General features: G+C 43.7%; 1 protein-coding gene across 1 annotated transcript in view; it reads left to right on the top strand.

Moving 5' to 3' along the window:
- The window catches only part of MEDAG (mesenteric estrogen dependent adipogenesis), a 351,608-nt gene that overhangs the window by 221,996 nt on the left and 106,795 nt on the right, over nt 1-22,817 (top strand). The window contains exon 4 of the mRNA XM_069640788.1: nt 20,248-20,533. Within this exon, the coding sequence (XP_069496889.1) occupies nt 20,248-20,533 (286 nt within the window). The remainder of the gene's footprint in view (nt 1-20,247; nt 20,534-22,817) is intronic.

The raw sequence follows: 22,817 nt of genomic DNA, 5'->3' as shown, positions 1-22,817 counted from the left end.
CGGTGAGCGGCGGGTTGAGTGCCAGCATTCTGCGGAACTGAGTAAAGAGAGCTATGAGTGACAGTCAGAAAGAGGCAGAAGGATCCAGGGAACAAGCTGAGCCTGCATCTGAGTGCTACCGAATCCCTTCTTAGGATTGCAGAGGTGTACGGCAGGCACAGCCTTGAATAGTACATGCAGGGCTCATCTAAAACAAATGGAGGAGGACATTAATATCTGCCAGCTGTAATTTAAGGTGCCCTGCTTCCTCCCTCTGTGGTAACCGTGGAATTCCTGGCACACAGATGCTAGCATTAAACAAATATCGAAAGCTGCCAATCCACAGAGAAAGAACTGCCAATGGTGCCAAGCAGTGGCACTAGAGGGGGATCTAGTCTGGAATTAATCTAACTCTGAGTGCTTCTGCTTTGCATACATGGTTATTATTGGCATTTAACAAGACATTTAAAACGGGTCTAAAGTTCTTTGCCCTGAGTGGCTTCTTTGATGACAGGCTTACAAATCCTAAGCGCCTGCTGAACACTTAAACACACAAGAGCTTCTGAGGCGGTACTTTCTTCTACACTACGTGTCGGCTTGCTACCATATGCTATTGTCAGCTGTAAACTAGCAAAGGTGTGGTAGTTTGCCACACAATTCCTACAAACTGAGCATTATTTCAGCTTTAAAGTTGAAAAAGCTGCTCTTGTGTTTTCACAGTGATCCAGACAAAGACAAATGAAAAGACTCAATATCAGTGTCCATTGAAGACGTGTTGCTGAATTCTAAAGATGCTGTTAACTGACGTTCATTGCTGTGGGTGCAGCAGGAGTCGGATCCAATGTTACGCCACTGTTAAAATCAGAGATGGCACATATGTTTCAAGATTTTCGATGAGGCATGCAAAACAATATTATAACATGCGAGCATAATTTGACAGTCTGAATTTCTGTGCACGCATGGACACATTCTCAGCTTGTTCGAATACTTAAGGAACTCATTCTGCTTCGGCATACAAAATAGAAGACTATTAAAATCAATCCACATGGTTTAGCATTTGAGGAATTTCAAGGGATATCACCCAAAGAAATCTGAAAGAATATGTCCAGGCTCTGTTTTGGGAAGTTTTAGGAGCAGATGAACCATCAGACATTACCCTTGCTAGAATACATACATCTCAACAGCGGTAAAGGATTAACTCCAGATGATCTGTAAAGGGACCATGTCTTCCAGATCAAGGAAACAAATTCTGCTTGAAATATGAAACTGACCTTCTATTGAATTTCGAGGATCTTTCAACCATTCAGAGTCACTGACAAATCAGTTACAGCACAGTTTCAACAGTAGCAAATTCAATATCATATATTTGTCACTGAATAACATGAGGCATCAGTCCTTCTATTTCGATACAAAAGCAAGATTCGTACACACCCCAACGGAAGAGCAATATCCGGAAGAGGCACCTGCACATGCACAGAACTTGCTTGGAGAAAGTCTGATAACAGAACAAGTGGCAGGAGATTTACTCAACGGGGTGTCAGTGGACAGAAGAGAGAGGACTGCTGACTCTAATGCACCTCAATGCATTAGCCTCACACAAATTTAGATATTGCGTTATGGTTCAGTTCTATCAACTAAATGCGTTTAAGTTGAAGCAAAGTGCATTGTTCTTGCATTTTGCCTGGGAGTACTGAGATGGATCCCTGGTATGCCAGAGGTCTGGGGGGTCCGCCCAACACCCTTCCCCCAGAATAAACGGAGGACTCGGCCAACTGCAAGTTGGTTTATTACAAAAAAACAACAGGGATCATACAAGACAAACCAATCAAGATTCTCCAGTACATCTCAACTGTACAATGTGTGCACCCCAGTTTTGTTGTGACATTGCATTATCACCTGGGCCGTTCCCCAAAAACCTATCCCAAGTGTGGATTGGATACTCAGATTGGTATCCCTTATAGACATAACCTATCGAGATTATTCTACTGGTCCTTGCATGTCAGATGGCCGGGCTGCCCCATCCCCAAGAAATGATCCATTTCATTGTTGCAGAGTAGTGGGCTTACCACTGGGTCTTGTCCCTTGCCATCCACCCCTTGATTTTCTATTTTGTGATTGGCTAGAGCTGATCTCCCCAGGCCCGGGACTCGATTTGGTTCTCAGCTCTCTGTGCACCTCTTCAAGATGATGTGAAACTTCTATGTGTCTGTATTGTATCTGGTAATGTACCACATTTGCCCAGGAGAGTGCGTATTCACATTGCAACACTTGTTTCACTCCTTGTCTGGGTTGCTGGGATTGATGCTCCTTTCCCACCATGGGTGAACATCCATTGTCTAGCTCGGCTCCATCACGTGTTTGTAGACCACAAAATCATGCTCTTGAGCCTGCATTTATGAGGATGTATTCCATGTTTCTGCAGCTGGTCCCTTGCCGTCTATGGTTTGGAATGAGAGTGGTCATCTCTAACCTTGACTGTGAGCTTGCCTCGCGCTCCGTGGAGCCTGAATCAGCTCTTCTTGTCTCATGCTCTGTAATTTTCCTTAGACTTATAATATGATTTCTACATGCTTGTTTTATACTAAGTGACCTATAAATTAGTTATACATGGTCCTACCAGGCTCCATATATACTCCTGTAGTTCCATAGGGTTATTCATTATAAGCATATGCAAACTTGCTCAGGATCTCTTGTTGCCTTGCGTTTCTGCATTTAGCTAGTGAAAAAATAATAAGGCTTTGACAGTATGTATATGTATCCGTCCTCTAGCTATAGAACTGTGTAAGCATGTTCTTGGTGTATGCGAATGTGAGCTAGGAGCTCTTGGGTTAATCACCAAGTGGTGTGTATAGTGTGGCTTCCCAGCAGCACATGCTCCTATATATTGCACAGATGATGGATGAATTACTTTCTGTTGTAATGCTAGATTTCCATTGCAGTATTAAACATACTTTTCTCACTCTTGAAGTTCAATTTTGCTTGATAAGGTTCCATTAATTGTAGGGTGCAGCTTTCAAAGGGTGAGTATTTTTATGCTCATTTATTGTTATGCTGGGCTGCGGGTTACTAAAGGCATCATCTCTAAAAATCCAAGATGGGTGTTAAGGTTATTTCCATTAACATACAGGGCCTTAATTCTCCAATAAAGAGAAGGGGAATTCTGGCTAGATTGACAGATCTTCAAGATGACATTGCTCTTGCCCAGGACACCCATCTTTTACCTACAGATTGTTGATGGCTGAGATCGAGACATTTTCCGGTCCTCTTAGTTTTCTCTTCGGAGGCTAAGAAGCAAGGAGTGAGAATCTTAATAAACAGTTCCCCTGGGACTATCATTGGTGCCAAATGTTGACATCCTTGTGGCATGTACTTGGGGCTAAATACAATTCTGAATGCAAAAAATGGTAACGCATTTTACATTTATGGTCCTAATGAGAATAGGCAACTAAACATTTATTTCCACTCATTTTCAAAAAGGAGATTTAATAATTAAGAGAGGACTTTTACTTGGTTTTAAATGCAACCATGGACCGTTCTCGATTAAATATAATTGTCCCCATACCTACGTCTTAATTTTTGCTGGATGCTATTAAAGATTTGTATTTAGTGGATGTTTGTTGTTAGTTGCAAGATGTTACATTCTATTCGTACGGCTGGATTATTTCCTTATTTCACGTTCCCTTTCTCAATCCTTTAAAGTGGAATGTAAAATGTAAGTAGGTCATTCCTGGGCCTCCTTAACGGTGGGTCCTTCTAAAGGCAGAGCTTATTTTATAGTAAATGTAAATTGCATTCAGGGGACCATGACCGTTAATTAGCATTCATGCAATCTTAAAAATTCACAAAGCGGAGGGGAAAATGAAAGAGTCAAGTGCTATCCACCTCGTCTTTAGCGGGTGCTAAACCAAGGCGTATTCCACAGGAATCCATTAATTGAAAGTCATGCATGCATGCAACAAAACGCACTGGTGAGAGGGAGGAGGAATGCATGTCAGATTTTATCTCCGCTCTGTGCCCCTCCTCCTCATCATCACTGCTTGAAAATGGGCTGGAGAGCTAATTGGAGGAATAAAAGCAAAACGCCTTGCTTTTGTGCCTCCATTTAATGCACCGCCCAATACAAAATGAGGGTGTGAGTCACCTATGAAAGTGGCTGCTGAAACTACTCCGACCCAACCTCTCCAACAAGGAGTCGTTGCTGAGATAGAATCTGCCTTTTTCAACTACTTTGCACAAAATATCCAGGCAAGCAATAGTATACATATTTTATGGGAAGCATGAAATTCAGTTATATGAGGTACACATATAAGTACTGCTTCAGCAATACTGAAGTGCTGACAACAACACAAAGGAAGCTCATGAAATCAGTATTCAAAAATTGGAGACCCATTATTAAGTCATAAACTCCTTAAAAACATAACATCACATACAAATGGTAAAGCATCTATTGGAAAACCTATGGGCGGGAGATACAGCTTACAGACTTCTGAAGGCCAGACCATTTTATTTTTCAAGATCAGAAAAGTCTAACCACCTATTAGCGTACCTTTTTTAAAAAAAAAAAAAAAAAACACTTTACATGATAATACCTCTTCATTATGGGATAGGCAGTGGATTACCCATAGGTCAGATTAATCTAAAATTAGTGTGATGGAAGACTATGTTGGCTCCCTTTTCACCTCTCAACTGTTGAATCATAAATAAATAGACACATAGTTAGCTAGGGTGAATCTCCCTGTCCTTTCTCTGCATAAACTGAAATAGAACCTACTGATCAACAAAGCTCTGGTAACAGATGGGTTCTCAGCATTACTTTGACACATGTTCATATATCATGGTAAATGGGTTTGGTTCCCTTTTTCAGATTTTCTTGTTCACAGGTGAAATAACTCCTTCAATGGTTGAATCAAATATTACTTTACTACGCAAACAAAGTAAAGACACCTCTTTCTGCATGTCCTTAATTATGACACTCATGCATAGTCTTCTGTGATAGCATCTAGATTGGCAGCAACACTACCTTCACTGACACAGACTAATCAACCAGTCACTTTAAAAGGAATGGGAACTGAAGACAATATTGAATGGCTAATTAATAGTCAGTGACTGATTAATGTTATAGACAATATGGACCAGAAGAACATTTCAGAGGCTTTAAATTCAGTCTATGCAAAAAAAGGCATTTGGCCATCTTAATTGGGCATATATTTAAACAATGTTGGGTGAATTTGGCTTTGGACCCAACATCCAGCAATCTAGTCTAGCAAATTATGAAGTCATACAAATGTGACAGCTAAATAGAAATTTAATAGAGCTTTTTCCTGTTAATCATCATATCTAAAAGCACCAGATAGGGCTGCACTCATTCCCTACTGTTCTTTGCCCTCATGATGGAACCATTCTCTCAATCGGTCCGTCAAAATCATAACGTTCAGGAAATCAAGATAGGTGAGCTATCGCCCCTATTATTATTATTTAGCTATGCATAATTCACTCATGTTCCTACACCAAATATCCGAGGAACTATAATCATTTGACGAAATCTCAGGCTTGCAAAAACATCCTTCCAAACCAAAATTATTAAATATTTCAACAGCTTTTTCAGTTACGAAGACACCACATTCATTTCATGTTGAATGTGAACAAGTGAAAGTGAAACATTTCGTCATTTTTCTTCTCAAGAACTTTCAATCCATATATCAACAGAATGTTCCAGCAATGGTATCCTCCCTTTTTCAGGATCTCAAGATATCATGGACATTGGGAGATGTTGTGGTTTAGAAGAATTCCTACAATTAAACTGAATCTTCTACCATAACCTTTATATATTTTCTGATAACTTCCTACTTTTGTTCCAGGTGAAAGTATTGCATTAATTCAACAAAGTGTTTAAATGCTCCCCTGGACAGCCGTAATTTAAGAACTGTAATAATCAACCAGTGGTTTGCATAAAAGTACCTCTTGCGAACATCCCGCTCACATGCAGCAGCATGCTACCCTGGAGTGCAGACCCACAAGGTTTTTTCCAGGCCAGATGGACTGCAGCATCTTTACTGCTCGTGCACTGGAGCATGAGCCTGTGTGGTAGGTATGTCCACACTTGAGAACCAAAGAGGAAACATTCCAAAAGGGCACTCAAAGTATGCTAAAAGTGTGACATCCTCTCTACTGAAAATGAGCACGGCCAAATGACCTGTTCTCTGAGAAGATCAATCTGGTTCCACCCACAAGGGCAGTCCAGCACTTGAAATGCTTTTTGGGCACCATCAGTTCGATATGGCTGTTGTACTGTGTCACAGGCACAAGGGATAAGAGTTTTGGATTGCTCGCCTAAAACCCCAAGCATTCCATAATTTGCCAGAAGCTTAAAAGTAACAAGTCTATTTTCCACTGAATAGGCCAACCTACTTATTTATAAAAGGGGAGAGATGGTTGAGTAGTGCGGGTGTGCAGGAGAGGAGCAAGAGGCTATAGAGGAGGAAAAGGATGTAGGGTGAGAGGAGGAGGAAAATAGTACATCAACAGGAGGAGGAGGTGAAGGAACCTTGAAATCTGAGTTGAGAGGAGGCAGTGAAAGGAGAGTTTAGATAAGGGGAGAACACCTCAAGAATGAGTAAAGAGGAGGTGAGGGTGGCGCTGCTGAGCAGCTAGCAAGATGGCTGCCTGATTACGAGCTCCATACCCGGCACCATCCTGTTTAAAAATGGATCCTCTTTAGTGCCTAATTTTCGCAAAACTTGCAACTGTGCTCGCTCCTGATGGTGTCGGGTACATGGACACTTAATCCCATGCTGATTTATCATTTGGAAGTGAGGGAGCGGACTGCCGCGGCTGCTCACAGCACTTTTGTGTCACCTGGGCCTGCTGGAGCCCTGCATCAACGATCCTGTGATCCTGCTGAGACTGTAAGTGGTGCCAGCAGAGTGCAGAAGAGCTGGCCGCTTCTGAAGCGGAGGCATTGCAAGCCGCTTCTATCTTTTATGAACCAACATCCCTGGCCCGTGTGGGAACCACAGAGGAGCGGTTGGCAGCCCAGGACCGGCGGCGGTCGCTGAGGGTGGGGCTTACACTTGCCCCAGTGTCTCAGCTCAGCAGAGGGGGCGAGAGCCTGGAGCCCGCTCCCTTGGCAGATCTTGGTGAAGTACTACAGTGGTCCCCACCCCTACCCATCATTGGCACCCAGAAGCGCAGAACTCAAACAGAGCAATGGCTCCTTCAAAAGGGATGCGCCTGTTGGCCCAGAAAACACACTGCAGCGTAGGTTGGCCTGGTCCTGAATGGGACTGCGTGAGCAGCGGCACAGTGGGGAAGAGATATCCGCCAGGCTGAGAGGAGATTTACTTCCCCCAGCGCACAGAGGACTGACCAGCTGCATTGGAGCACTTACTTGTCAGTGAGGAACAGCCCTGAAGGTCAGCTCAGCAACGCTGTTATCCGCCACATATGGTGGGATTCCTTATTGCTTGACAGGTGGGGAGGAAGGTAACCACAGCCTAGGGGTGAGTGATGGACATAAGGTGCAGACCTGAACTGCAATGCTTTGCTTGCACCCTTGCGGAGCCCGGACCCTTGGACCCAACGGGTCGGTGCTGTGACACTGCGACACTGTGAACAGTGAGGGAGGTGGGACTAGGTACAAGCCTGCACCCTGACACTTGTTATATCTCGTCCCTGTTCTGCTTGAGGATATAGAGTGGTGGCACCGGGTGGGGGCCCACCGATCTCCTGGCTGAAGGTGGTTCCAGAGAAGTCTGTACAAGTCGTTGAGCCGGCAGACCAGTGTTTGGCGGTGCAGTGGCTCGGACAGTGCTGAGCGCGGCGACTGGGGGTTGAGTGCTGCCCTAAGGGCTGGGAGTGGTTATCACATGGCCCATGATACTCTGTGTGAGGGGAAGCAGCATGATGAAAGGGTCTGGTAAGGAGTGGTGCCCCATGGACTCTTTCGCCAATGCCCCTACGAAGATCCCTATTGCTGATGTTCCGGAGCAAGACAGTGACCCAGGCACGACGCCCAGTACCTCCCCGGATGACCAGTTGTTAGCGGCAATGCAGAATGGCTTCATGTCAGTCAATGTTAAAATAGATGACATAGTGGCAACTATCGGCTCATTAAAAGCTAAATTGGACAAGGAAAGTGGACGTATTAACAAGGCTGAAATCATCATAGGGGGCGTCAAAGACAGGGTGGGTCGGCATAACCGTCTGACTTGAAAACTGAATTGGCCACAATCTGTGTAAAAAGCGACGACTGGGAATCACGTTCCTAGCACAACAATGTGACCATAGTTGGCGTCCCGGGGCAGCAGCTAAGGGGCCTATGGAACCATTCATTGAGGACTTGCTGCGGTCTTTGTTTGGGGTGACAACTTTTTCTGCCCAGTTCCTTGTTGAGTGTGCCCAGCAGGCTTTGGCCCCAGTGCCCAGAGCGGGGGCCCCGCCGCCCACCATCAAGGCAAGGCTGCTTAATTAACGGGATAGTGATCGCATCCTGAAAATGTCCAGGGAGCAAGGGATGCTGCGATACGAAGCTAATATAAACATCTACCCCGATTTTGCTGCTGGAGTCTAGACCCTGCATCATATGATCCAGTTAGAAATTGTGGCTTATAAGGGTATTTAATTTCTTCTAATTGTGACTTTTCTCGTCCTTGTAAACATCCTCAACATGGATTCAACTTTAGGCTGAAATGACATACATATGTCTCATTACTTTTCCACTCTTTTTCTAATAAAGATTTCTCGTAGTTCATTAGGCAGTCCGACACGCTAATAGCAACTACTAGATTGCTGCCATTTGAATAATGTTGAGCAGTTGCTCCCGTGCGTCCTACCTTCTTTTGGCCCTCCAACCTACTTCAAATTTCTTATTTCCAACAACCAATTAACGTTTCTTTTATAACTGGCTGTGTAGGAAGATAGCAGAGCATTACTCATGAGTTGTTCGCTCTTGTTCCCACTGTTTACTAGATATAACACGTGCATCGGTAGCTGCAAGCGTGCATTGTATTGATGCCCTTTACCTTATATTTGTTAGGAAGAGAACGCTCACTCCTTGTGTTCAGTCCTTAGCTCCTTCTGTTATTTAGTCATAGTATTCTATAATATAACCTTACCTCTCAGTGCCGGCGAAATTCTCTAAAGTCCAGCGCTTTCTCGTCCCGAAATCATAAAATGGACGTGACGTTGGTAAACAAAGTGCTACTCTTAGCTCTGTGCTCACTACGTAGGTCTAGTATTACCATCATTCACTCATGGTAAAAAAACAGTGGGGACGATCTTAACTTAGTCTTGATATGCTACAGTACTTGGGTGCATATAAAGTTGTTTGCTATTCACACTCTGAGTTATATAACCATTTAAGCAATATGTTTCACTGGCCACCCAATGATTCTCATATATATTGAGCTCCATATTTATGTTTGTGTAGACCATGACAATTTGTTATTTAACAGTTGATTGCATCCCAACTAACCACATGTTCGTATGGTATGGTATGTTTATAGTCTGAATATGAATAGGATCTTCATTATATGTAGACTGGAGCTCAGTAAATGGTATAAATGTGTGTTTCTATTGCTGCCACACTACAGTCTTTATATTGCAAATACCTGTATTAGGATTGAGCATTAATATAGATTGCAACGCCTCAATATATTATGTGCCAATCAATATTTTCATTGAGCTCAATTTAGTGGCTTTTTGTAAAAAATATGAGACGCAATTCAAATCGGGTTAACTTCATCTTGTCATGGCTGGGACTGATTTTAAGTAATATTGTCCATTTCAATTTGTTGCACTTGTGTCCAGCTGCTAAGAAGTGGCCTACCATCAGGTCTGTTATTACAGAGTTCCTGATACAACTTTTGTGTTCAGTGATTCTCGTCTTGGCTTTCCGTTCTGTTTTGCCTATGTACATTTTGTGATATGGGCACCAAATTGTGTAAATTACCCAACTCGTATTGCATCTTTGCTGCCAGAGTTTATTCAACCCTATGTCTACCTCATGTGTTCTGTCCATTTGCGCACAGCATTTACATTTTCCACAAGGACTATGTATGACCTGTTGGTTTTGGCATTCCCCACTACTCTGTTAGCGTTGTTTGGGTATTGGGTTCTTCATAAACATCATTATGCGTTACTAATTCTTTAAGTTTTTGCACCTTTCTATATGCACATCTTGGTTGTTCCAACACGCTGTTACCTTTGGCTAAAATATGCCACTTTCTCAGAATTATAGGTGCTGACAAATGTTATAATATCGCTCACCGACTTATCTTTTCCATATTCCAACATTGCTTCTCTGTTGTTGTTCAATGCTCTTTTAAAGGCCTTCCTGATAATTTTTCTGGGGTAGCGTCTCTTTCAGATTTGTGCTCAAGTTCCTAGCCTCTTTTTCAAACTCCTTTTATGAGTGCTGTTGAGTTTCAAACGCAATAATTGTCCTACAGGCACATTTTCTTTAGTATGATTTGGGTGGAAACTCGAGAAAGCCAGAACGGAGTTTGTCTGTTTCTTTATGGAATGGTTCACATTTATTGTTCTGTTTACGTGATCAGGGAGCACGTCTTATTCATTTGGCGGCTCCTTACAGACATAACGTCGGAACTTGTCCTACGCCCCGTGCTTTGACAGCTTTTCTCATCTGGCTGCTGCATATCGAGTGTACCTGAGCTTGCCTCGAGTTCACATGTGTATACATTTACAGTAGTGAACGCTTCAGCTCTCGTACCCGTATATCCAAGCTCTACCAAGGAGTGAGCCCTGCACTCTTCATACATTTTTTCCGGCGTCCCACCACCGACCGTTCTGATCATTGCATAAGTTATATGATCCTGATATTCAAGGAGGACAGCTCTGGCGACCACAGTGGGTCTGGGAAGTTCCTGTGAGAAAGGAAAAGGGGACTCTGAGCTCCCATGGGTCTGCTATCTTCGCCCTGGAGAAGACGGCCATCTTTAATTTCCACAATCCTGCCACCGAAACGCAATTCTGACAAGGGGGTTAACATCAGCTTCTGCCTACTCGTCTTATTGGGACTGTCAATATACTATTCCACTATTTGACTATCTGGCCCCTTGTCGCGTCGGCACAAGATGCCTCTGATTCATGTGTGAGGCAGGAACTATGCCTGCTTCAAGATTTCTCAAGGCAGGATCATTTCTCTGTTCCAAAAACCTTTTCAAATTCAGAGCATGGCAACACGGACAGGTTGTTGCACTACGGCACGAATGGCCACACAATGAAAATGTTTACATTGATGTTTTTCCATTTTTGCAAGCCATCATTTAATTTATTATATGAGGTTTAAGGCTTTTTTCCAAAACCTTATCTGTTCCAAATCAAGTTGCTTGGCCACAGCAGAAACCTTGCTCTAGTATCCAATGATTTTTGGTTTAAAGATGTTTTTGCATGGCCAAATGACCAAATGACTCATTAGTCAATATTCAGTTCAATACAAACTACGATTATTTGCTTCTTTTAAATATTCATTCTTTGGGGATATATGTTTTTCACCTAGAAATTGTCTGTGTGTGATTCACCTGATTGTTATATTGTCCTGCTTTATTAATAGTTTTTTCAGGCCATTGCTACCAGTTCCTTTGGTCTGTTTTGTTTAATTTGTTTCATTATATGGCGTACAAAGCCAATAGATAAACTTTAAAATCTACATTACCTGTTTGGCTATCTGCGTGTTTCCTTCTGGCATTCATTACCAACGATTTGATCGTCTGCCTTTTATTGATATTGGGTGAACAACTTAGGCTTTGAATTATACAGCCAATTGTGCCATCCCCTCCTGGTAGCAGTATCCCCCTTTTGTTGACTGTTTACCTGATCTGCATAGATAGTTAGATCCAGGAAAGTAATCTTGTGATCACTTTGGTTGCCCTCTAACCTTCAGGTACAGATTCTGTTCATTCAGCCATAAAAAAAAGTTTTTATAAAGCTTTCGACATCTCCTTGCCAAATAACAAGCACATTGTCGATGTACATAACTTTATATGATGTTTAAACTGGTTGTTGTCTGATAGAATGTTGCTACTTTCAAGGCTTTCTACGTAAAGGTTAGCCAACGTAGGCACTATGGCTGAGCCCATCGCAGTACCATGGACTTGATGAAAAAAACGTGTTATTGAACATGAAATAATTTTCCGTCCGAAACATTTCCGTACACCAAAGTACGAAGGAATTAGGTGTCAGACCTCCTTCTCTTTTACTCAGAAGCAGATCTTCTACCATGTTTATTTTGCCATCCTAAGGTATTTTCGTGTACAGTGAGATTATGTCCAAACCTACTAGAATTTCTGTCTGTCTATCAAATGGATGCCCCTCTATAAGGTTGATGACATATGTTGTAGCTGGTAAAAATGAGGACATCTCTTTGATGTATAGTCTAAGGAAGAAGTCTGCAAATTCGGGTCCAACACAGAACGGGTACCTGACACAATTGGTCATCGAGGGGGCTCAATCAATGTCTTCTATACTTTGGGTAAAGTATACAATTTCGGTATGTTTGGGTCAGTAGTTACGAGAAACTCTGCTTCTTGTTTCGAGAGCCACTTACGATCAACAGCTTTCTCAACTTTAGTGGCTATCACTTGTAATCTCTCTTTAGGGTCATTAGCTATTACCTCATAGAAAGATGTATCACTTAGTTGGCAATCACATTCCTTTATGTATGCTTTCCGATCCTGAGGGACTATAGCTACTCCCTTATTTACTTTCCTCAATATGATGTCCTTGGTATTCTTTAATGACTGTATGGCCAGTAGTTCTTTCATGAACATGTTTTGAAAACACTCATTCGTCTTATTGTTTGTCTCTGCGGATGCAATCTCTGTAAATAATTCTGTTTTTAAAAACTATTGACTGCGGTGTGTGACTAGTGGTAGGAGGGCAGAAAGTAGATGGCTTTCTAAAACCGTCTGTGGTCTCAGTACGGTCATACGGATTATTCATAAAATATGGTTTCAGATGTACCTCTATTCCTGTCTTGAAGCTGTCGTATTTGGCAGTCGGAACAAACCCAAACCCTTTCTCTAAAACCAACATTTCTTCAGGTATGGGATCATAGGCTTACAAATTGATTAATAAGGTGCCCGACTCCTCGTCTGACGAGGCTCGTAAACCCAAACTGTCAGATTCCTGTCAAAAAAATGTGCAGGGCTGGGCCGGGCCTTTGCCTCTTTCTCCTTTGTTTCGTTGATACGGTCTATGTCTGTTATTAAATCTACCACGCCCTCTCGATTGTCCTCTACTTAGATCTCTTTGTGTGGTATCATCTATTGTGTTGTCATTCAAACAATTCGAACTGTCAGATGTGTTGCCAAATCTTACTTGTTTGCGTCTTGTCAGTGCTGCCTCACTGCTTATGCTAGGAACGTAATTCTCTGAAAGCCTTTTCATGCAAAAAATGTGCTAAATTTTGTGTCAGCACCTATAATACTTTGTCAAATCAGATCAAAAGAATAGTTTGGAGAAATTGGAATATTTTAGCCAAAGGTAACAGCGCGTTGGAACAACCAAGATGTGCCTATAAAAGGTGCAAAAACTTGAAAAATGTGTAACGTGTAATGATGTTTATGAAGAACCCAATAGCCAAACGATGCTAACAGTGTGGAATTCCAAAACCGACAGGATATACTCCTGAAGGTAAATATAAATGCTGTGCGCATATGGACAGAACGCATGAGGTAGACCTAGGGTTGAATAACTCCTGGCAGCAGAGATACTTTATGAATTGCAATACAAAAAAAGTCAAGTATATTTATTGGGCATCAAGGGGAAGAATGTCATGCCCCGAGCAGCGCCCACCACTAAATAGGGCATGTCTGAAGGGGCAGCAGGGATGCTCATTCATACAACATTCAAACGACTGGTATACCTAAAAGCAAATACATCAACATGCATGTGCACCTTACATACATACGTACATAAAAACATAAAAACACACTTACCTTAGCTGCTCAAACTGTGCCTGCGCTGCCATGGAGGACCGGAAGGCCCGCTTTTCCTCTCAGCAACAACATAAACACACTGACAGGCAAGGGCTCATCTCATTTCATGCAACGTTTGTTGGGGAGCCATTTGGGCTCTGCAACAAAATCAATAAAATGTGGGGGATTTGTCCCTGTTCAGCGCAGGCGGCACAGTCCGCAGTGCAAATGAGGAACAGGGATGGACTGTGCTGCATGCCTCCCACTCCCACAGAGGCTGGAGAGGCACAGTATGGGGCCCACAAGAGAGGGCCACCCATACTGTGTCTCTCCATTCCCCTGGCCATGGGGGGGCAGGGTGGGGGGGGGCTTGGCACCTAATTGTTTTGCCCTTTGGGTGCATAGGCTCCCGAGCCCCCCTGGCACACCCAAGGCATTCCACTCCCGCCTTCGACAAGAAAGTGATTGGGGCAGGTGACACTGTAGAAGGGCTCCTCTGCCCTCCTTTTTGTCCCCATGGTACCACCACTGTTTCTGGCCCAGAGGTCGAAGTGGGCGGGAGCGGTCGAGAGCGGTGGTCCCATACTTTTTTATTTTTAAGTTTCACTGTTCCTGTACTTTTATTTTACAAAAAAAATTCACTCTGGAATTGTTTAGTTTTAAAATAAAAGTGTAGGAAGAAGTTGAAGCTTGCACTTCAGTGCACTGCACTGCACATTCCCATAAATAGCAGGTGCGTTTTTTTGGGGGTTTGTATTGTGTGTGTGTGTGGGAGGAGGCACAGGGATGGGGTTTGTGGGGAGCGGGGCAGACCAGCCGAGAACATAGCTCCACTACTTCTTTTTGTACTCTTCGACCACTGATCCAGATGGTCTCTGCCCCCCCCCCCCCCCCCTGCCATATATCCAGGCCCCATCGTGGAGTTTTGAGGCCTGTCTTCCCCCACCAGCTGCCAATGCAGTTCATGGGTTCACGGGGCCACTGGCAAACATTTCCAAGCGCGAGGTGCCCAGTGGTTCCCTGCAAGCAAGCACGCCGCTGCAGATCTGTCTATCGGGGAAATAAGAAAGAGCATTTTGCTTGAGATATGTTAGAATGAGGAGGATTGTTTTATTCTTAGAGATTACATTGTTTCAATTGCGTGAGTATGTACCATGTTATACTAGAAACCGTGTGGTTTCACGTGTTTCAATCGCGGCTATTTTAAACGTGGTGTTGTCATTTGAGGGATTTTTTACTGTATGGAGGAGTCTCGGGGGGGCAGGCGGGTTTTCCTCTAACCTCTCATCTAACCCACGCCAAATCCCCTATGTCCCCTACCTATAGCACATATATATTTGTGTTTAAATCGCCAAAAACTGCCAGGGTGAAAACTCCACGGTTAAAATAGCCGCAGTAAAAATAGCTGCGATTCAAAAACGGCAACCGAAATGTTGTATACAAGTTTTTTGTAAACTAAACATGCACTTTAAACACATGAATAAATACAAACAAGTATTAGGATTTCCGCATGTTCGAAGGCAGTTTACAGGAAGCACTTCTACTGTGCCCTGTATGGCCACACCGCCCTCCCCCCAACTCCCATGGTCATAACAACAGCATGGTCCCTGGATACCTCCTTTTATCCTTCCTTTGCCCCCACCTCACATCCAGTAGCAACGTTTCTGTGATCCCCCCATTCCTTTCCCTTTGCTTCACTTTTGCAAGCTCCGACAGTACCCCAGCACACTTCTATTGTGTGCAGCAAGTACACGCCAGTCATAGACCCATCAGCCCTGGACAGTATTGCTCGATAGTGATGTCTAAAGGGACTCCTCGCTTATAGAGCCCATGGCTGATGGAAAAGCACTGTGCTGTTGTTACTGAAACCAATGGATATAATTAGGCCTCGAGTGTAATTGTCACTGGTGCTATCTGTGCACAGCGCTATGCATCCCATCGCGGCCTGGTACGGGCTGTAGAAAACAAACTCAGTCAGCACCTTGTTATGTTAACATGCCAGTGCAGGGCGGGGCCCTCCATGACCTGTGCAAACTCTAGCCTTTACACAGGGCGTGGGCAACCACGTCCACGCGGCACATTTAAGTGGGGGTTTAATGTCGTGGGTTTATGGTTAAGACACTACAGGTAGGTACTAGAGACCTTGCACGCGTCAGTGTAAATCCTCGTAAAATTAATAATAGGGGTGGTTCCGGGTTCTCCTCCCACGAGCTTCACAGTGAACAATAGAATCTGCATTGACCATGGATTAATCGGAGGATGTCACTTCCCTGAACTAAGAAGATCGAGAAAAGAATGGCGTCAAAGACAGTGCCTGTCAACTTGAACCGCATTCACCTGGGAGTGGTTCGCACGGGCACACTGTTGCGCAGTGTATAAACATGCACTTTCCAACCCTTCACCTTCAGTGGGAGCGGTTCTCTGGGGCATAATGTGGGGCAGTGTAGGAACATGCACTTTAAAACCCTTCACCTTCAGTGAGAGTGTTTTCCGGGGCATGCTGTGGGGTGGTATAAAAGCATGCACTTTAAAACCCTTCACCCATAGTGGGTGTGGTTCGCATGGGCATAATGTGGGGTGGTGCAAACGCATGCCCTTTAAAACCCCTCACCTTTAGTGGGAGTGGTTCTCTGAGGCATAATGTGGTGCAGTGTAAGAACATGCACATTAAAACGCTTCACCTTCAGTGGGAGTAGTTTTCAGGGGCATACTGTGGGGTGGTGTAAAATCATGCACTGTAAAACCCTTCACCTTCAGTGGGAGTTCTCTGAGACATAATGTGGGGCAGTATAAGAACATGCGCTTCAAAACCCTTCACCTATAGTGAGAGTGGCGGGCATGGGCATGCTGTGGGGTGGTGTACACACATGCCCTTTAAAACCCCTCGCCTTCAGTGGGAGTGGTTCTCTGAGGCATAATGTGGGGCAGTGTAGGAACATGCACTTTAAAACTGATCTTCAGTGGGAGTAGTTCTTAGGGCCATATTGTGCGGCGACAGTGTAAGAAGATGCGCTTTAAACCCCTTGACCTTCAGTTGTAGTAGTTTAAGGGGGCAAGCTGCAGGGCAGAGAAACCGGGGACCCCCTCCTTTAAATATTGAAAAACTCGCTTGCCTATGACCCCAGAATGAGGATTCTAGAGGGTGATGACATTGTTTGAATGAGACTATACAGCTTGTAAAGGCAATTCAAAGCTCACACAATTTAAAAGGAAAATAACTGGAACATTGCTGCAAAAATACGCCCTCTGTTTCCTAGGTCATTTCCCAGTTGTTTTTGGAGAGTGATCTTAGGATGTATGTCAGCCAGTCGTCAGTCGGCGGCCTGCACAGAAGAAACCCCGAGAGGGTCTGTACTTGATCCTTTACGACAAGTTTTTAGGTGGCCTGAGGGTCCTCCTTCCTAATCTCCAGGCTGAGGAGGACTTGCATGAGGGACTGGCATGAGAGCAACTGATCAGGCCACCAGCAACATTTGTACATTTACCACCGTTCAACCAGCAAAGCAACATATGGCAGTGATTAGTGGAAGCTGTGCGTTGCCTGTCGGCCACCTCAAACGACAATCCTGGTATGGTTGCCATACAGAGGTTTTTAAAGTGAAGTCTGCGAGAAGGACCGTTTAAATTCGCACAGAATGCACCAAACTTCCCCGAGAGATATCTCTCACTAGGAGGACTAAGAAATGTAAACATTTGTGTTTTTTCTTTTCGAAGCATTCTTCAGCACACGTGTACTGCAGTATAAGAAAGCCATTTTATAGCAAGTAGTATCAATACCACAAACTGAAATGTTTGAGATTATATCATTTCTAAATTTCAGAAAGAAGCGCTTGGATTCTCTGGGTCTCCCTCAAAGGCAATTATTAGGCATGAATTGGGGTTAGTCGCCTTATCTTCAAGGTTTCTTTGAAAGCAGCTACTAAACTACTCACAAATCTTAGATCCACCCCAAAACTCTCTATTCAAGGATTTGAGTAGTATGATGAAGGAATGTGCTGCTATGTCTCTGAAGGAGTACAGGCAAAGAATGAAAGCTCTTTTTTGCTCCATTGACTCACACGACAAGGAACTAAAATGTCTTCCAGATCGTGTTAAAAAGAAACTTTTCCCTTATGATTGGACAAATACTATTGAGTCAATGCGGACTTATAGCCTCCACAAAGAATATACATGTTTTCTGGGGAAAAGGGCTCAATTATGCCCCGACATAATCCAATTCCCCTGTAACATTGCACATGCACTTTATATGAGATTTCGATTGAATCACTTTTTAACCAGGGAACGCTGTAAACATTGGTCAGCCTTTAAGGCTACACGTATGAATACACATTGTCGATTCTGTACTAACCCTTCAGAACCTGAGACCATCAAACATTGTTTAACACATTGTCCCTATTTTAGGTCTACAAGGATAAAAGTATTTGGTCAAGACCATGCAACAGAACGTGAATTTTCCTTAAATCTTTTTGGGGCAAGGCTTATGTGGGGTGAGAATAACTCACTTATAATAACCTTAGCTCGATTTTTAACTGAGATGGACTCACAATTATGTATCTGTGGATCTGTAAAATGTCTTTAAAGTGTGGTTTACATGTATTAACTGTTACGAAGTATGTATATTAATTTGAACTGTCTAGAAACAATCATGAATGTAGAAAATTGTAAATGAATGTAATGAATTAATGGATGCTGTTATTTTAGAAGTATGGATGAATATGTAAATGTTTTAATAAACCATATGAAATAAAAAAAAAAGAATAATCTCAGATTTCAAAATAAACACCCTTTCGTTCCCTCTCTGGTCTTCGAGAAGTTTGCAGTTACAAGGAAGCATTCAAGATGAGGAGACTTGGGGATGGAGGTGGGCTACTTTGTGCTGAAAGGACAGGAAAGAACTATCACAAAACTATGTCAAGAAATATGTCTTTGTAATAAAAAGGCAATACAGTTTCTTTCCAGTTATCAAATCACGCCAAATAAGGCATGCAACGGGCAACGGCACCATTAATCTGACGTTAACCAAACCCATTTCAAACTAACTGGGGTGAGGCTATTTAAAATCTTGTGAGAGATTAATCTAGCTCTCAGATCAAGGCCAATCGAAGGGATAGAGTCTTGACTGGAATGAAGAGACTTTCTTGGAATTTAACCTATATTCAGTAAAAATGGATGAATCAAATCCATCCCCACCGAATGGTAACGGTACTGATGGCGTGCCGACGCCTCTGTATGGCTGACACATAGTCATAGAAAGTGGACCATGGTCTGCTTTCTATGACCAGTGGACACTGCGCATAGGCAGGAAGAGGATTGGTCACCAAACAAACAGGTAAGGCGAAGGAAGAGATGGGGTGGAGGAGTGGTCAGGCAGGATAGGACAGGCTTGATAATGGGTTGGGGTCCGTGGGGGGTAACGCACACAAAATAAGGTTGGGGTATCTCCTTCCACCCTGCTGGAGCAGGAGCAGTATGGAGGGTGGAAGGAGGGTATAGGGCAGAGGGGTGCAGTGGCAGAGGGAGAGGTTATGGGGTGCAAAGCCCCCGTTGAGAGAGTAAGAAGGAGTAAGAAGGAGCTGGGAAAGGATCCATGTGCCAAATCGATTAAAGCATTGCGATGAATAGGGAGGAGTAAGTGGAAGGGATTCAATCAGTCCGAGGCTGGCGAGAGCCGATTTGGCAAACCAATTTTCGGGGGAAACATAGGGGGCACGGCCAGCCTGGCCCACTGATGCACAGACAATTCATGTTCTTCCTGTACCTGCCCTTTGGGCACCACCTTGTACGAATTCCTAATGCACACTTGTGGTTGCTACTTCCCCTGTGGGTCATAAGAATGAGCTTGTGGCCCAATATTAGCCAATCCCAATCATGGGATTGGTGCTGTGGTGTGTCTTGAGTGCCAGTGCATATCATATTTCACAATGTAAGCTCAAAATGCAGTTGCTTAGAGAAGGAGAGGGCACCAAGTCTGCATACTTTTGCATCCCGCCAGTATTGTTAAGTTTTCAGTACTAGTCTTAACTCTTCTGCTCTGCCTCAGGATTCCCAACATTTCCCAACTTCGTACATGTGCTGTCTGCAGCATTTCTTCTTCTATGGCATAGCCTGTAGTGTCTTCCATCATTATTAGGGTGGTTGGGCAGCGCATTTCTACGTGAAATTTCTCCCATGGTAGTTTGAATGATAATTAAAATGTGATGCTAGCCTCTGTACCATCATTACCTTGCAGATGTGTTGTAGTAAAGAACCTCTGCATGTCATGTAGGCATTAAAGCAGTATCCATTTGTCTGTTGAGTGTTGATAGTGTTTCCTTCTCTCTTTTTCTTCTAGTTTGATTTCCAAAGCGTTGTCAAGGACTTCTTTGCCAGAGAGAACTTTGTGACGGAGGCAGACGGATTGACCTTTTCCTACGAATTTAAGGCTGATGCCCTCTTGGATGTCTTCTACATGTTCGGGCTCAGTAAAAAGACAGTCCACGTGAATGGGAGAGTGATGAACCTATTCAGTAACAATCCAGAAAAGAAGGAAGTGGTGAAAATGTTCCTGAGTAAAATGACGGATCCTTACATCAGAATGGCCAGCACGTCAGATCGGAGATTCAGTGCTATTTCTGCAGGTAGGCGATCCTTATATGTGGCTGCACAGTACTTTTTTTTGTAATTCGGTGGATAAATAAATGACACAAGCTCACAATAACCCACTTCTCATCTTGGTGCTGCAGGAGAGCAGAACAGCTTTGAACTAGCCCCAAAGGTGGCAAAACATCTAAGACCTTTTCGGCCACTACATAGCGTGCTGTTAGCGGCTGCTGTCGTGGGTATGCCAGATGTGTCCTATGAACCACACATCTGTCCCCATTGCAAGGGGATGGGGTAATGGAGCTTCACCTAATACAGTGCAAATTCTTCCAGCAACCCTGACGGATATGTCCATGCTGGCCTGTACATGCTTATTCTGCTTAATAGATGGGGCACACTAAGATCTTTAAGGTAAACCGATAGAGTTGTTAGTGGGTCTACAAAGAGAAAGCAGTCCTCCTCGCCAGTGAAATAGTTAATCAGGCTCGCAGACATTAAATAATAATGTGTATATATTATATGAACAAGGGGTACTTTTGCAGAACATGTCACAATAATCTACACGCCTACTCAACCCCCAGGCCTTACAAATCTCTCTGGGGTTTGAAGAGTCCTAGGGAGTCCTAGAAACGCCCAAATTCGAAACTAAACAAGATCTTTCTCAATCAATTTTTTTTCGCTCAGCATCTTGAATCTGGAACTCCGCTTGTTCCGAATTCCAAGCTCCACCCTCCTTGCATCACCTTCTTGAAGAATGTTGCAACCTTTGCCTTCCACAGCTTTTCAGACACTTGATGTACCACCCAACCGGCTGATGCATACATCTGGCAAGTCGTCTACTAGAATAGTCTTTCCGGACCATTACTCCCACTGTTAGCTCCCATCACTCCTCCTTTCTATTCTAATTGCTTATGCTTGGCTATGTGCACTGGCCTGCCAGAGGTTACTGTAAGACGCTCTAGTAGGTTCCAGGTTGGGTTCTTTGTAATATGCCATGCTCCCAGGTAGCTTCCCATTTGCATACTTGTATTGTATCGAGATTTATAGAGCGCAAACTAAGGCCCGAAAGCATCTAGGTGGTGAGCGGAAGCAGGCATTACAGGAGAGGTGCCAGGACATAAGGAATGTTTAAAAAAGATGTGTCTTTAGTGCCTTGCGGAACGGCAGATAGTCTTCAATTTCCCAGAGGGAAACTGGGAGCTTATTCCACAGGGTGGGAGCAAGGAGTGAAAATTAACGGCCCCCCAGTCAAGCTCTCTAATATCGCAGCACTTTTAAAAGCGCAAGGGTGGACGAGCAAAGGCACCTGGGGCGAGGGGGACTAGTAGCGATCCCGTTTATTTTTCAGATAGATTGCGACCGCGTCGTAAAAAGCCTGGTGCGAAGTACACTGTATTGTAAACTCAACTTGGGCCCTCACCAGTAACCCATGGTGCTTCCACAACAACTCTGCAAAGGGAGTAAGTTTAGGTGCATTTAAGGCCAACCTAGCCTCGGCATCTGGTACCAGGGCGGTTCAGGTAGACCCTGTTACATTAGTCGAGCAATCGCCGAACTGACTACCTTAGCACGGCAGTCGGCAGGAAGAAAAGGGAGAATCTTTCTCACTACTTTTAGTTTTCCAAAGCCAGTATCGTAGATTGCCGAATACTGGGCTGCAAGGGAGCTGGTGGGGATTAGCTTCACGCCTAAACTCTTCACAGACATACTGGGGGTGGGGCACGGGCCAAAACTGGGAACTCCAGGTACTGGTTGCCGCCTGGGGACCAAACACGAGTACTTCGTTTGTTACCCATTGAGTTTCAACCAGTTAGAAGGCATCCAGTTGCATATGGCTGATCAGTATTCTCTCAATTTATGAGGAGACTCGGGGAATCAAGATGGAACACCAGTTGTGTGTCATCTGCATACAAGTGAACCCTAAACTCTGAGATGAGGTCCGCCAACGGACGTAAATAAAGGTCAAACAGAAGTTATACATATTACATAAACATATTAAAAAAACGACTCTTTATCGAGTTCATCTAATAACAAATATAAATAACCATGGTGGCAGGTTCATAACCATCGGATTATCTTAAGAAAATGTAGATGGAGTGTAACCAATCAGAAATCATGTTACTCTCTTTCAAAAAACGATCTTTTGAACGTTGTGAAAAAAGATAAAACAGTAGAAATGGCCACCCTAATTGGGGAAAGGATCAGTGCGATTTCTTTGCAGATACCCGATGCAAAAATAAAACAAGAATGAATTGACCATGCCTATGTTTGCGTTCTTTTGTTTTTAAATCTAGCTAAAAAGAGATTTAGCTCACTGCCAGC

This window comes from Ambystoma mexicanum, chromosome 7q (assembly GCF_040938575.1).
Source record: "Ambystoma mexicanum isolate Mex_15411 chromosome 7q, UKY_AmexF1_1, whole genome shotgun sequence".
Lineage (NCBI taxonomy): Eukaryota > Metazoa > Chordata > Amphibia > Caudata > Ambystomatidae > Ambystoma > Ambystoma mexicanum.
The sequence above is the reverse complement of the archived record's forward strand: the minus strand, read 5'-3'. Positions and strand labels throughout refer to the sequence as shown.